This window comes from Salminus brasiliensis, chromosome 1 (assembly GCF_030463535.1).
Source record: "Salminus brasiliensis chromosome 1, fSalBra1.hap2, whole genome shotgun sequence".
Lineage (NCBI taxonomy): Eukaryota > Metazoa > Chordata > Actinopteri > Characiformes > Bryconidae > Salminus > Salminus brasiliensis.
Genome location: NC_132878.1, coordinates 52,631,317 through 52,647,546, shown reverse-complemented (window position 1 = coordinate 52,647,546; position 16,230 = coordinate 52,631,317). Strand labels below are relative to the sequence as shown.

Here is a 16,230-nt window from a genome sequence, read left to right as displayed (position 1 = left end):
TCTTTAAGGCTGGCCAGTACAAAATGAGCGAGGATTTGAATAGTGAAATTAGCATTGAAAGTAGATCAGTCATTATTAGGTGAGGGGTGAATATTGGGAATGGGGAGTGGAGTCGGAAGAGTGCATTGTGAGAAGATGTGCTGAGGAAATCCTTTCTATGTGCTGTGACATGCTCTTTCTGCTAAGACACCCTAGAAAGACACACACACACACACACACACACACTCACACACATATGGGTCAGAGGTTCTGCTAAACCCACAAAGCCATCACTGACACCATTAAGACTGATCAGGGCAGGGGCAGGGGTCAGCACTCATGAGAGAAGGCCAGAATTTGCGTGTGCCAGACATGAAGCATGATGACACTAAGTAAGAAATAACAACCTGTGGCCGTTAGAAACGCTAAGGAGATAAATGAACTCAGTTCCCAAACACACACACACATGCTTATTACTCTCAAACATGTAAGCAGTGACGAATCCAGGAAGAGTGCCTGACTGTGACTTAAGGTTGTAAAGATGACTGGCACTAATGTGAGGAATTGCTAAGCGGCATACTGTCAATACAAGTGATATCAAACCCATGACTAGTAATACTGATAACAGGCAGTATTACTGTTACAACACTGTTATATCTAGCTAATAACATTCTGTAAAAGCTAAATAAATAGTACGTTTCACACAGCATTGTAAACTTTAATCAGACGGAACCCACATTTCCAGGGAGGAAACGCATTATTTATTTCGCTTTAACAGAAAGTTATTACAGATAGCAGCAATGTTGACAGATATTGACAAGAACCATTGTATAACATTTATATCTAGAACAACATTCTGTAAAAAAATAAATAAATAGTAAGCTTCCCTATAGGAAATGTGATTTCTGTCTGATGAATGTTTACACTATAGTCCAATTGCTTAATTGCTATTGTTTTACATGACTTTTTGCTTACTGCACCCCTAAATTAAATACTGTGCCACTAGGTTTTATCAATATCGCCCAGCCCTTTCCTGAGCCAATCGACTTGTTGGCCTGTAAGTGATCCAACAGTTAGCATGCAAAAGAAATCTCATTGAGCCTAACTGGTTGAAAAAGAGAGCACAGCTTAACTTGGCCATGTGAACAGCAGTTCTTTTTAAGCAGCCGTCTTTGTAAAGCTCCGGCCTTCTAGTTTCTAGTTCTTTTGCTAAATGGAACACGTCATTGCTCTCTCGCTCCTGTGCCCTTTTACCCTTCAAACTGTGAGAACACTAAGGAATTCATCGTAGTTACCAAATAATGCATTTTATTAAGATGAATACCAGCAGCATAAGCCTGGAATTCAGTCATACTGCCTACAGCTCACTGACTACTGATTCGTACGTATGTGGCACTGTTTAGCATAAAGGATGTTGACTCACCTGTACGAGACCCTTCCTGACTAGACTTGTGACACATTGATACACAATTCCTGACTCTCCTACAATTTACAAATCAAGCTTATTGGCAGCCAGTCATGATTAGTGCCAAGCGTTCTAGCTTGAGCAAGCAGAGAGGGAAGAGCAGCTGTGAGCTAACTGGCACTTACACCTCACTCTCACACACCTCTTCAGCTTTCGCCTGAGGGGGAAATTTCACTCACGCACAACTGATATGTAGAAATTTGTTCCAGCCGATTCCTTTGACGCCTATAACTGCCATAACTACCGCCCAAGCAAAACCCTGCCAAAAGTCTGATACTGTCTGCAGGAAGGAAATGTGTCAAAAGTCTAATGCTGGCCCACTCAGTCAGCGGCACATGCTAGTCATCCCTGATGGTCTGGTGTGATTTGAGGTAGGTTAAACCCTGCAGAGGCCCAGGTGTGGGCTTAGGTCTCAGCTCCTAATGTGTAGATTTTGTGGAAGTGGTTAATAATAGTGATTAAGACAATAATTACAATAATAATAAGTAATACTGATCAATTGCTCTTCAGCCAAAAACTGCATGACAAGCCTGGAATAAGTTTTAGTTATGCAGCTACTTAATTAATGACACATATACAACAGGTTTGGGCCTACACTAATTATTTCCCAAATGTTTTAATGTTATAAATGATAATCAGTATTTTCTTTTTATTATTAATATACAATTAAATTATTACTTAATTATGTTACTGTAAATCAACTGCTTCAGACTGCGATTGGCTTCAACAGGCCACCCTTTTTTTTTTTAGCTCTACTGATTGCTTCATCAGTGATCGTTTCATGTCCAGTGGAGGAGAGGACTAGGGGCCAGAGCACTCCCAGACGGAAGGCCTATAGCTAGGGAAGGCGTGAGGTGGGTGGGAGGGAGGGAGCACAAACAAGGGCATGCAGCTCCTGTGGGAATGGCCCTGTGGAGAATGAGTGGAGCACTGCCAGACCTAATCAGGCTGTGCCAGAGAGGCAGGGCTCAACACAATGAGAGACGGACACTGCTGCTGGGAACAAGGGAAACTCTAGAGGAAGAGTTCATTAATTACTGAGGGAGGGGGTGCGCCGAGCGGGAGAGAGAGCTCAAGTGAGTGGGAGCAAGAGCCTGAAAGTGAGAGAACACTTTACAATTTGATCAAATTCAACAGGGAAAATCAGTTTCACATGTATTGCACAGTTCCACAGTATCAGTAGAAAGGCTGCTGTTCTTTGCAGGAGGAAAATCTTACAGACCTGCGTTGATTGGACTGTTTTGTTCTGACGTTCATTAATTTAAAAAAATGACACCACAGAAGCTTTCCACAGTCGTGTGAATCTTAACCAGACTGAAACCACATCTCCAGTTGGGCAACATACTCTATATTCCGCCGTTTAGATATATTGACGACATATCGCCCACCACTAACCCTATCTAAATGGTGCAAGGGCCTGGCAGCTCACTGGGTTGAAATATTTAGGGCAGTGTGTGTGTGTGAGAGTGTGTGCACTGTATAAATATGGTGCTGCACTTGTTCAGTGGTATTAGGCTGTGCACTGTGTGGGATACCATGGAGTTCAAGAAGTGCATTTCAAACTTGCATGGCATTTCAGAAACACACACACACAAATGCACAGTGTGTGGCGTGCCAGCGCCTCAAACTCAAGTTAATGCACCAGCTGACCCCTGTCCTGTGAACTGTGACCTCTGAATATGTGGCCTTCATGGTACGCTGCATGCATCGCCTCATTCCTGCCTTCCTGGTGGCATAGGGGTGCTGACCGTTACATTAACACACACAAACACGCGTAAACCCTAACAGAACCAACATTTGGCAGGAGGCCCATGGTGCAAACACATGGGAATGCACAGATCGGGCAGTTTATTAGGTTCTATTGGCTTTTAGCTTGTATCTAGACTCAATTCTGAAATAATAAAATAAGCTCTTTTGATTGCAGGAGCATGAGTAACACAAGCCCCTCCCCTTCCCCCTGAACATTAATGGTGGTAACGGAACGACATTGAGAACCTTAGTAATGGCACATGTAGTACTATCAACTCAATACCAGTTCAATTCTACTGACATAAGCTCAGCACAATATACTGTGGTACTGTGAAGACCTGGCTCTGTCCCCGGTTTTGTGGTCTGTTAGTGTTGGTCGCTTAATGATGACTGATTTGCACCTGCGCGTGTGCGGGTTCTGTAAGTGAGCGAGCCCCACTGCTGCCGTTTCTCTCTCTCTCTCTCTCTCTCTCTCTCTCTCCCTCACATTCACACATACCGAGAGCTGCTCAGCATTGTCTGTGCAAGCTGCTGAGGTCAGCGTAACCGCCAACGTTGCCAATCCTTCCTTTCTCAGTCCCTCAATGCATTGGACGGGCCGTGGGGCCGCGGGCCGGCTGAAAACATGTGCTTATGCACAGCAATTTCCACTCACAGAAATCAGAGCCAGGACGCAGAGCCCTTTCACGCCCGCGCAGGCTTCCGAGCGGGCAGCATCGTTCCAGGGGCCGTTGCAGTTGCACCGCATGCAGCAGGAATATGTGGATGCGCAGGCCAGGAAAACCGTCAAACTCTTAGAAGTTACTACTGTGATTTCACTGAATGGTAACTTTTAAATACGGGGATGCTTCAAGGAGAGCTTCATTTGTTCTAGTTTTAGCAAGCAAATAAGCCCTTACTCCCCAGGCCAGAGCTTCCCCAAAAGCTTTTCGAGAGAGAGAGTGTCCAGTGATTTAAGAATGATCTCTGTGTCAAGATGGTTTTGGGAATCCAATCCAGACAAATTCTTCCAAGAGAACTTCAACAGCATACTTGATCAAACTGGTCATATCTGTCAGACTATCCCCTGTGGGCTGGCAGGGATTGCCCACTTGGGGGGTGGAAATCATAGTGGCGTGTCTTCCTGAGACGCACTGACGCTGCTCTGTTATTTTACCTTTTTGATCCCTTTTCCTCCCCAACTACATACAGTGCTTATGGCAGGGCAGCGAAGGATGTGTTTACCTTAGAGGGGACGTGGGTGTGCATAAATATCATTCACTGTGGTTTCCTTAAAGAAAATAAAGAGGCTCGCAGTTTACTTAAGTCTCAGAGCGCAGGGCCCTAACATGTCAAAGTAAAAGTCATAAAGTTCCTAAGTCATGCTGCTAAAAGCCCTAATATGTCCCATCATGTACGTCTGCTGTACATATGCATGTTCTGTTTCCACTGTGCTGATAATACTGTGCAGGCTTTGGCTGTTTTCTCAAGTTGTTACTGAGCACAGTGGAAAATAGGTGAAAGTAGGCTCCGGCTTTCCATCCCGGACCTTTGCCTTCGTTCTGGTGTTTTTCATATATATATTTTCTTTCATTCTCTCTCTTGCTCTTTCTCTCTTTAACCCTTAGAAGCTGGGATATTACTGTTGCACCATTCAATCATTGCACCATTCATTCTTTAATCAGTGGGGTTGGCTGGGGGGTAGCTTAGTGATTTGAGGTAGAAAAAAAACTCAAATAAAAAAATAAATAAATAAACAAACAAACAAACTTGAGCATTCTGAGTGGGGCGACTGTCTAAGTGCTGGCCTGAGTTTGATACCAGGCGATACCACAACCAAGACAGCATGATTAGCCTCAGGTTCTCTGGGTGGGTAGGATGGCCTTTCCTTTACATGATTTGGAGGACGCCCTAGCCTTCAACATCCTAGCTTGAGAAAGACACAGAGCAAGCAGGAAGAACTGAGCATGACGAAATAAGGGGGTCAAATTATGTTGGAAAAAAAGTGAAGGTGAAAACATAAATCCATAAGTTAAACAGCTCAAGAAACAAACATCGGGTGTCCTCCTTTTCTACTGTCTTCTGCCCTGACACAGACACACTGTATCAGGGTTACTCATGCACCAAGGGCTTACATCGTACAGACAGTTCACCTTTGATAGTACTGTCCTAGTACTTACTGAGTCATTTACAGCAGTTGCTGACTACGTCTTAACATTAGTAGGCTAACTGATTAATAAGCCTAGAGTTTAAGGGTTTCATCTGGGCTTGTGTATCTATTCACTGGGCTACATCTCAGGATCTACCCCCTCTGCCACCCAGCCCTGCAGCAACAGAGCCACTGGAGCTGTCTGCTGTGGACATGATGTTGTAACCATGCCTATACATAGCAGTTAACCAGACAGCTCCAGCTACATTTAGAGCTGTTTTGGTGTATAAGCATGTTTGGGTTAGCGTGGATGGATTATTGTGTGTGTGTGTGGCTTTGAGAACGAGTATGAGAGTGTGTTTATTTCTGTAAATCTTGCTCAATAGTAAAGCACACATTGTGCTTACTTGAGAAATGGTGTGTATGTCTGGTTAGGGCTACATGTATTACATTGTGAAACATCCACAGCACATCTGCAGTACGGTCACTGTTTCCTACCAAAGCTGATATGGCAGTTATGCATCCACACCCTCGTTCAGTGGAGCTCTCTGTCTGCCTAATGGCTTAATAAAATCAAATTCACATTTAGCAGCCAGAGGCCAATAAAGATGCTAACAGGATTAGCGGGATGGTTTTAACAGTTGTCTCTTACAGGCTCTGCATGACTCTGAACAGGCATCAGCTGTGTTCCGGGGATCACGGATCTGTATTATATTCAGAACTGCACATTTCTGAAAGGGCAGACACCAGATTGAATATGTTACACGTCCAATTCTGAGTTCATGACAAGGTTGTTGCTCACTGCTTGTGAAAGCACTTTTTATTGTCTGAAAAAATTAAAGTAAATGGAAAATATGGAATAGTGCTCCCAAAAAGTGACACCGTGGTGGTGCATATTAGGCATATGCATTCTACAGGGTTGAAAGGCCTCATTTCATGATATTATGATACCTTATACATCTGCATGCAAAAGTTTGGACAACATTACTGGCAATGGCATTTCTTGCTGGTGCCCCCACCCCCCATATAATCAGGAGGTGTCATTTGAGCCACCAGGACACAGTTTTCTGGGGCTGACATCACTGCCCGCTTGTTCAAAGTTCACATACAAAATGCATGTTCTTACTTAAACCTAATACAGAACACATAATAAACCTTATTATCAACCTGCAAAAGTCTATATTACGTGTGGAAATGTGTATATCTGCTATAGAAATCTAGGCCTGACTGTGTATTCGGGTGTGAGAAAAGAACCAGGGGGGAGCTGGGGCATCAGTTTGCTCCAGTGTTGCGAAAAATAAAGACCATTAGCACTCGCTAACGAAACACTGACCCACACGTTTAACGAGGCCACTGTTCCGTGATAATTACCCCCCACCTCTTCCTCGCTTATTCATTCCTTCTCTGCCTCCCTCCCTCCCTCCCTCAAAACATTTGCATACTGAAGTAGAGGAGCCTTTTCCCAAGTAAATAAACCAAGCTTTATTAGCATGCTCCTCACTAAACGCAATGCACGGCTAACATCCCATTACATTGATGTTCGCCGAAGCCAAAAAACGGCTTTTGCTTCTTTAATAAAGATTTCTTGCCTCCTTCTTGGAGGCCGCAAATGACCCAGAGGTGAACGGCCTTTAGGGAGAGCAGCTAGGCACAATCACTGGAATGCAGAACACCCAGACCTTAATCCATATGACCCAGAGAGAGAGAGAGAGAGAGGGAGAGGGAGAACCAGAGAGCAGGGAAGAAACAAGGGGAGACAGAGAGAGAGAGAGAAGGGGCGGCTGAGGTCGTCCTTGGCCTTTTGGACATAGATGTGGTTTGTTTAACAGATGCCCATACAAGATTCCTGAAATCTCATTCCAGAGCACGCACTTGCGTGTGCGCGCACACACACACACACACACACACACACCGGATTCCACAAAATCACATTCCTGAAAACACCCTGGAATTATAACCCAGCTCAGTAAACTGAGAGAGACTGTTCCGTCCAGGCTTAAGCAGGTTAAGCAGGGCTGAGACGCTACTACAGCTACTATTACTGACCAATACTTTATCCCTACATAAACACACACACACACACACACACACACACACAATGCCTGAAGTTCTGAAACAATGGTTTATGGGATGCAATAGGGGCCTTCAGGGGGGAATAAACTACAATTAAGATCAGTGTAAATAACTAAATGGAAATGTCTCTGTGGAAAAGAGGCCAGCAAAGGCAGCAGGAGGGGTCAGTTGTGTGGTGCTGGGGGGGTTGCAGTACGTCCTGCATGCTCTAACTGATTAAGCAAATTTCCTATTGTTCTAGGAAACAGCTCAGTGGTAATAAAGGAGAACCCCGCATATGGACTCCATGAGCTTGTGGGCTGATTGCAGTGCAGCCTCATTGGAGAAAGGACACTTTGAGGCATTTAACAAAAGACAGAGGCATGTTATCAGTGCATTGCTCCACTGAAGTCTCCTGTAGTGTTTGATAACACTGCCCCACACACACAGCTGGAAGACACCCGTGTGCATCGGTCTAATTGCTAGCTCAGGCAGGCCGCTCCATCCCATAAATCCTGGGGCCGTGTAATTAAACCACATGGCCAGCAGCCTCGGAAACCAGCCACAAAACACACATACACACACACACACTCTCAAAAGATACGCTTTTGCAGTCAAACACACATGTTCTTCCATGCACAAACTGAAACATGCGCTCACACACATGGACAGAAACTGTAACATCCAGGCTGGGTAGACCGGGTGTGTTTTAACAGGCCTGTTAGTGGGCTGTGGGGTAATGCCAGCCAGACAGTGTGGTTTGTGGAGGAGTTTCATTCTCAATGTGTGTGTGTGTATGTGTGTGTTCTTGCAGGGTTTGGAGGGGTAAATGATTCTACTATGCCCAGCATACACACAGAGATCAAACACAAGAGGTACCTACACCCTATCAGCTTGTGGTACTACTGCTGCCATCTAAATCGTAAGTATGACTTTCAAACCTTCGGAATGCAATAATCACCACCGGACGCTTCGTAAACCATTCGTAACCTGAGTGTGGGTGTGTCCTACGCATAAGCCCCTTCCCCTCCCTCTCCCACTGTACTCCGACAGGCTGCTTCCAGATGTTTCAGAACAAAACAAGATAAACAAGAAAGGCACTAAAGCGGCCGAGAGGCATTTTAGCAATACACGGGTAAGAAAGGGCGATTTGAGTGGTCAGCAGCAGGTCATTCTTCAGATACTTCATGTTTTCTGATGATCAAGCTCTTCAGTGCAAAAAGAAACCGAACCATCCAACAAGCACATGAAGACAGCATCCACAAACACACCTTACCCCAAACACACCACTCCCTGATTCTGCCTCAGTCGTCCCAATGACTGTCAGCTTGTATTTCACAACATGAGACCTCATCCATAGCCAGCAGGAGTTTTACCATACGTCACTTACGCTCTTGCTCTGAAGGAAACTCCCCTACACCGCTCCTGGTGGGTTCTCTAAACACTAAACACAACCGCTCTCTCTCCCACTCTGAAATTATGGCCCTCCCAGTTCCAGGGCGCGCTCCGCTGACCACAATCACAGCCTCTTGTCCCGTCCAGGTGGAAAGTTAAGTGGCTTTGAGTTAAATGCGCTGGCGCATACAAATGACAGTCTTCCAGGTTCAGTGCTGGTCATCCTCCCGGCGCCTTCCTATTGCCATCTCTGTGTACGTTAAGCTGGACTTGTTTACAAACATACAGTTCAGCCTGTAAACACCCCAAACATCCTGGCAACAGCGGTGGAAATATACTGGCTATACCAAGGGCTGTACAGTATGGTGGGAGAGCCACTCACAGGCTGCTCGTGGCCAAAATAAACATGGATTTTTAGTAAAACACATTATCGCTGTTGTAGGAAAACCCCCCAAACTGTAACTTTATAGGAGAACAGGCCATATAACGACCACTCCACACAATTTAAAGAGCAGCCGGTGTTTTGGGACAATATGCAGCAAGTGCCAGGCTGGAGAAATGCTACGGCAGATGTTAGTGCAGTATAAGCACAGGAGGACTTCATCATGCTGCCTGCATGACAGTCCAGGAGGGTTTTCCTGAACACCACACTGCAGCTTCAGAGGGTCTCCTGCAATTACAAGCAGGTCAAAGAGAGAGAAAGAAAGGGAAAGAGAGATATAGAAAGCGGAGAAAGCAGGAGAAAGAGAGAGACTTTTTGCGCTTGAGGAAATGGTCCGGAAAAAGAGAGGGATTACGTTTCACAGCACAGCTGGCCACACCTAGGGCATCAAGTGGAAGAAAGGAAGGGAGAGAGAGAACAAGAAGAGAGAGAGAGAGAAAGAGAGAGAGCGCAAGACTACCTTTTCCTCTTCCCACCCTTTCCTGAGTCTGGCCCTGCAAACACCCTGGCCCGAAAATTACACCAGATGTCACATCAAGAGCTGACCTGAGATGAAGAATTTGAGAAATTTTGGAAAAATATTTATAGACATGGCCGAGTCTGGAGCTGGAGGTTAATACAACCAGCCCTAAATGAGCCAGTCTCCCACGGGTTCCCCAACACACTATAACTCTGCCCGCCTACCCCTTGTGGAATGCTACAGATGAGAGAGAAGTTATAAATGGCCAGAATCAAGACAGCCAAACCCTTTTCCTTGGCTTTGATCTAGCTCTAGCGCAGGTAGGCCCTCAGAGGGGGAAAAAAGGAAGGGAAAAAAGAAGTCCAGAGTGGTTCTGATGTTGTTTTAACTCAGTGCACTCTTAAACCCACCAGTGACCGCCAAGAGACACTTATCGCTTCCATTTCCACATATAAACAAGCAAACAGTTTTTCCAGTTAGCGTTTTTTGTGTTTCCTTGCAGCCAACTGGGCTAAAAGTCGCCCGGCGCAATGTGTGTTGTTCTGACGGACTGTGTTAAAATGCACAGAGCGCGCTCAGGCTCTGCCCAGCCTTGAATGGTGGCCCGGCACCATTGTGTGCTTAAAGAAAGGCATGGATCACAATGACGCTTAGGTGAGGGCCTGTTTTTAGAACACTGTTTCCTTCAGTCGAGCATGTCTCTCCATAATAAACATCCCACAGGAAGGTATGGCGGCACGAAGGGGGGCACAGAGCTTAAACTTGGCCTGAACTAGCTCTGTTCGAACTTGACTGTAACACAAACAAATTAGATTTAAACTGAACTGGAATACAACCAATCACTGTAACATGACCAAATGTAACACGACCAAATTCTGTCCTAACTCAACTGTAACACGTCCAAACTCAACTGTACCCCAACCAAACTCTGGCCAAACTCAACTATAACACCTCCAAACTCTGGCCAAACTCAACTGTACCCGAACTAAACTCTATACAAGTATACAAGCCTAAGGAAGCCTCCTCTGTGGACGGCTGTGGGCTCATGATAGCTTGGACTGTCTAACAGTGTGCCCTTTAAATGCTCTCTAAACAATTGCACTGCCAACAGGTTCTCTGTGTAGACCTCTTAAGTAAAATTACATTAACCAGCTTCACCAAAAACAGCCTGATCTGGGGTAGGGAGGAGGTGTAAAAGACTGCCTAGTGGCTTTGGCTGTGGCATGGGCAGGAATGTATGTCATCACTGACACCCCCCCCCACCTCTTTATAGCCCCCCTGGGGAAGGAGGCGGGTAGAGTGAACGGCCAGGGAAGGCTCTACTCTGCTTTAGTGCACTACTGTATGCTAATAAGACCAGGCTGTGCTCCACTCCCTCTGGAGGATCTCAACGGGAGGCAAGGCTCTTCAGACAGCGGCCTGTCTGACGATTCACATTCGCTCTGCTGATAGAAGCCAGCATCACGCTGCCATCAGCTAGGGTGATAAGAGCGAATGCGTTTTTCCTGGGCGATGCTGTGTGGAAAGTTAGGAGGTTTGTAGTCATGTAGACATTCCTGATGTTTCAAGCTGGCTTCGTTAGTGCTATTTCTCATTTCACAGTGTGTCAGAAATCACATATGTAGGACTTTTTGAGATTACACAGCATCTTGAACTGATTACAAAGGTGTGTGATAAGTCCTGATGAGGAGTGCAGCTTGCAGAAAGGAAAACAGGGATCAGTAAGCTTCCCAACTACTTTTATAATAAGGAGAGGGGGGGGGTCTTGTGAATGCTTGATTTTTTTCACATACCAAATCGGGATAGCCTTCTAGAAAACAAAACGAGGAGGCACTCTTGACCAACTCAAACCAGACTGAAAAAACTAAGGGAGAAAAGGACACAGAGCAAGACGGGGTTGATAGCAGGACACCCATACAACAGATGGAAGCCTGAGTATCCAGCCTTCGCATGAGCTATTCCCATAGCGTCCATGTGAACAAAGCCCATTCAATCAGACATTCTTCAAGTGGCCCGCAACCTTGCAGGCCCCCCTCCCCAAATCCCCATCTAAAAGAGTCTCCTCTCTTTCACAGCACCCCCACTACATAAAGCAAGGCAACCACCCTTTCTTTAACATCACAAAGAACATGTCTTGTTTGTGCCTCGCTTTTGATGCGTGCAGTAGCCGCCAGTGCCATATCTTAAATTGGGAAGGAAGCGGGTTTAAAGCAGGAGATTCGCTCCATATGCAGTTTTATGCAATTCCATGTCCACATGGACCACATGTGAGAGCAGCCCTCGTTTGGGTTTGTTTGAATGTGCCTGTAAAGCAAGCACTGTAAAAACGGCACGTCTACACGTTCACCCTTTTGCCACATTCCTAATTAAACTGATTGGGTGGTGGTGGTGGGGGGGGTTGGGACCTTCAGCACACACTGTGACCCATCTACTGCAGTGGCTCAAACTGCTCAGGTATCATCTACTACTGCAGAACTCCTTCTGCCCACCACAGTTGGGAGTTCGACTCCCAACAGCAGTTGTCTTGCTGAAAGCTCGGCAGCACTTTTGAGGGCGAGTTCCCCCCCTCTAGTTCAACTAAACAGCTTCGCCCTGCTTCTCTAAATCCACACATTTGAGCAATTCTTCAGCACATTCCCATGAACAAAAGGACAGAGGGGCACTCATCCCGGCTTTCAGCTCACGGAGAAAGTTGATATGATGCCGTGGCGTGCTCTGAAAGGAGACGAGCCATCTGGTGAAAGGGGGATTTGAGAAGATGGGCTTCTGAAAGAATGAAGAAACTTGGGCTGATGATGCTCTGCTTACCCCAAAGCCCTGAGCACTCACTGGCTACAGGAAGGCTCGCCGTGATGGTTTCCAGACCCTCAAAAACAATACGAGAGAAGTCGAGCCGTCAACACCCGGCAACTTCACACATCTTCCGAACATGGTGAAGCCCACGCTCCTCCTGCTCTACATCCCCCTGAGCAGAGCGTGTCCAGCATGCGGGTGTCTGATAACAAACCTGACAGTTCACATTCAAGCAAAGCTCAGGATCAAAGATTTCAGGATCCTCGGGATCATTACTCTAAAGCCTCTTCAGCACTGCCACTGCTCTAATTCATAAGGTGCCGTTGACGCCATCCGAGCATCACAGAACACAGGACAGACCAAACTAACCAGACCAAGTCACCCATCCCGATCGGGCCACAGGAACTTTACGCAGCATCTCTCTACAACAAAGAACAGCTGAGAGCATCAATCCAGTTTCCTCCACCTTTTAGATGCCTGTGGTTTCATTATTTTAACAGCCCTCATAAGCATACAGCTCCCTGCCAAAAATAGTCCCTCATAATCTGGGAGGCTGCCCATGTAAAGGCTGTAAACGGTGACAGTTCAACGGTCGCCAAGCATGTACATACATGAGCGGTGGCTGGTAGCTAGCTACATGCGCCCATGTCCTTTCACAGCCACTTTCATAAGTCAATGGGACAATGCTGTTTAAATAGTGGTGCCATCTGTGCCCATCCCTATTCCTCTGAGATAAGAGCTTTTAACGGCCTGCTTAGCTACTTCTGTTTAGAAAGATAAGGTAGGATAAGATGTAAAACAGCCCAATTTAAACTGAAGGCTGACAATGGGAGACTTTTTAAAGGTGCATTTGCATTTTTAGCGAAGGGGGGGGGGGATAGATGAATTCTACCACCGAGCTCCTTATTGCTCTGTTTACAGTCGCTTCCCTGCAGCAGGCTGTAGGACCGTTATCTGCACGGCTGCATTGGCGCTGTAGCTGCAGATATCAAACACAGTGGCCAGTGTCATGCACCAATCTGGCAACCGGAGTCTCAGTCGTTTGGATGGGAGGCTGGTTTGAACACTCACCCAAGATAAGGCAGAAGATGTCTAGGGCTATTAAAAGTTTCCTCTTGCTCTTGTTCATGCCACTGCCGTTATTTAACGTGGCCGTTCCGCCGTTTCTTGTTTCGGGTGCCATTGCCTTCTCATACATGTATTTTGGCATGTGAGAGCTCCGTCCTCCTGGCTTGGGAGAAATCTCAGTCCCGGCAGAGCTGAGAGACGCGACGAAAACGAGCAGCTCAGCCCTGGTCAGTCGGGATGAAGAGGAGGCGAGTCGTGTCCGGGTCGTCTGAGGAATAATAATTTAAAAAAAAAGTCCTTAAAAGTTGATGTCGGAGCTGAGGTGAAGTCCTGCTGTCCCTCTCTGAACACGAAGAGCTCGTTAAAACCGCTACAGTAAGTAAACCGCCTCGCTGTGCGGCGCGGCGCCTTGTGCTAGCTCGCTATCTCAACCGAAGACTAACAGACAGCCCCTCGGTCAGTGTCCTTCCAGTGAGGGAAAACTTGAGTCCACTTCGCTTATGTCGGAGGGCTTTTTTTTCAGGGGGACGAGAGCGGCGTTTGGAAAGCGTCTGAGCTCCAACTCCAGTTTTAAGACTCCCTTCCCACGTCTCCTCCTCCTCCTCCCCTTACACTCTTCGTGTAGAGCTTCGACAGGCTCAGCCCCCTTCCTCCAAACCCACCTGCATGCTTATGTGCAACACTTACGGCCGCTGCTCTCAGAGTTGTCGTGGGATGTTTTCCCGCCCGTATTCGGGCAGGCCCCGCCCTCCTGCGCTGGGATTGAACGGTAGTGTCCTCCGGTCCGCGCTGGGATTGGCTGCTAATTCGTATTTAGGAAGCAAACGGCCCAATCACCAAGCCAAACCCAGCGCTGGAGGCGGGGCTATTCGGAATACGGGTGGGATAATGAGCCACTGTAATTGAAGGAGGTAGAAGCGCGCCAAACCAGTTGCATTCAACGCGCAGAGTTGAGGAAAAACACGGAGAAACGCGAAAAAATCGTATTTTACTTTATAAGCCGTCATTGTTTAAAACTGGAGTAATTTAGCCTATTGTGACTCGAATAGTTTGTTGTAAAAAAAAAAAACCAACATGAATAAAAAATTAAATTATTATTATTATTATTATTATTATTATTATTACTATTATTATTACTATTATCATATTATATTAATTCATGTGTAGATGTGAGAGTTTGGCGATGTGTTGTGGTTTCTCTAATACAGAGCTAGTGAGTGGTGTTTTCGACGCTGATCTTCTGATCTTCTCAGCACTGATCCGGTCCCGCCATCTAGTGGTCATAATGGTGTAAGACAGGAACACCACCGCCACCTTCAGGTTATTAATTCATCTATCAAATCTATCTATTTTCCCTTCTTCTTCTTCTTCTTCAAGGAGTGCTCCATTAGCTTTCATTTTAAAAAGCCTGTAACTAATCAAATTAATACAAAATTGTCAGCAAATCCAACATTAAAAAAGCAGTTGGATTTTCCCCACCCTTTTTTACAGAAGTCTTCCAGTTCTGAGATAATCTTGGGTGGTCTGGCTGCACAGACTGTTTTCAAAATTATTTCCAAATTTCTACGATGTCTCTTCAGGTAGTCTGTGATGGTTTTCAGATTTATTTTGGTCCTCAGTATCCTGTTGTAGAAGCCATCCTCATTTCAGCTTTAGTCTTTTAAAGATATTTCGATTTTCTAGTGTTTTATGAGATGCATCCCATTCCCTTCCCATCTTACGTGTGCAATATTGCCAAAGTAATTGCAGACAAGACAGCCCCAAGGCGTGATAGTTCCATCCATATGCTTTACAGTTGGCAAGGTGTTTGTTTTTTTCTCCAAACACACCTTTACTGATTGTTGCCAAAGAGTCTTATTTTGACTGTATCAGTCCACAGCACCAGTTTCTGAAACTCATCATGTTCTGTAGCAAACTTCAAATGCTGAGTTGTGTGACCAGGTACATTTGCCTTCTCAGGACCTTTCCTTATGATTATGTTTGTGCAAGCAATGCTGCACAGTGAAACGGTGCACCACCTACTTGATTCAGATAACCTTTTAAGCAGGTTCTTGGCAGTCAAATGGGGTTTTAATTAGCCTGTCCTACCAGCATACAAGCAGTTCTCTTGGTCTTCAAAGTTCAGGTTTCAAGTTTATTTGTCATTTGCACATCATGTCAGGACATGCATGCAATGAAATGCTTGGGGTGAGGCTCAGATAATCACTCTACAGAAGGGCAGCATAATATATGTGTAGTAAAAACAGCGCAAACATAACAACAAAAATAAACAAAATAAAATAAGTAAAAATAAAATAAAATAATGTTTCTATACATATACTAAAAAACTACAATATAATACCATAAAGAAATATACACAAAATGTACAGGAGGGACGTATGTGGGCATCAGTTGCTTTTATTTTCAGATTGTTTGGTACATGACCAAAGCATATTGCACAACCTTCCATAAACAAACAAACAAACAAATAAATAAATAAACAGACGGAAGCCCAGCATTTTCTGCTGACACCAATCAATAGTGCTTATTCCAAATGTATAAATAAATAAATAAATAAATAGATAGATAAATAGATAGATAGATAGATAGATAGATAGATAGATAGATAGATAAATAGATATTTAGATAGATAGATAGATAGATAGATAGATAAATAGATAGATAGATAGATAGATAGATAGATAGATAGATAGATAGAT

The 16,230-nt window shown here is 45.2% G+C and overlaps 1 protein-coding gene across 2 annotated transcripts in view; it reads right to left on the bottom strand.

The window, feature by feature from the left end:
• The window catches only part of plpp3 (phospholipid phosphatase 3), a 46,290-nt gene extending 32,123 nt beyond the window's left edge, over positions 1-14,167 (bottom strand). For both annotated transcript variants that reach the window (XM_072682516.1, XM_072682507.1), the window contains exon 1: positions 13,535-14,167. In XM_072682516.1, the coding sequence (XP_072538617.1) occupies positions 13,535-13,673 (139 nt within the window). In that variant the 5' untranslated portion in view covers positions 13,674-14,167. The remainder of the gene's footprint in view (positions 1-13,534) is intronic.
• Positions 14,168-16,230: the final 2,063 nt, after the last annotated feature.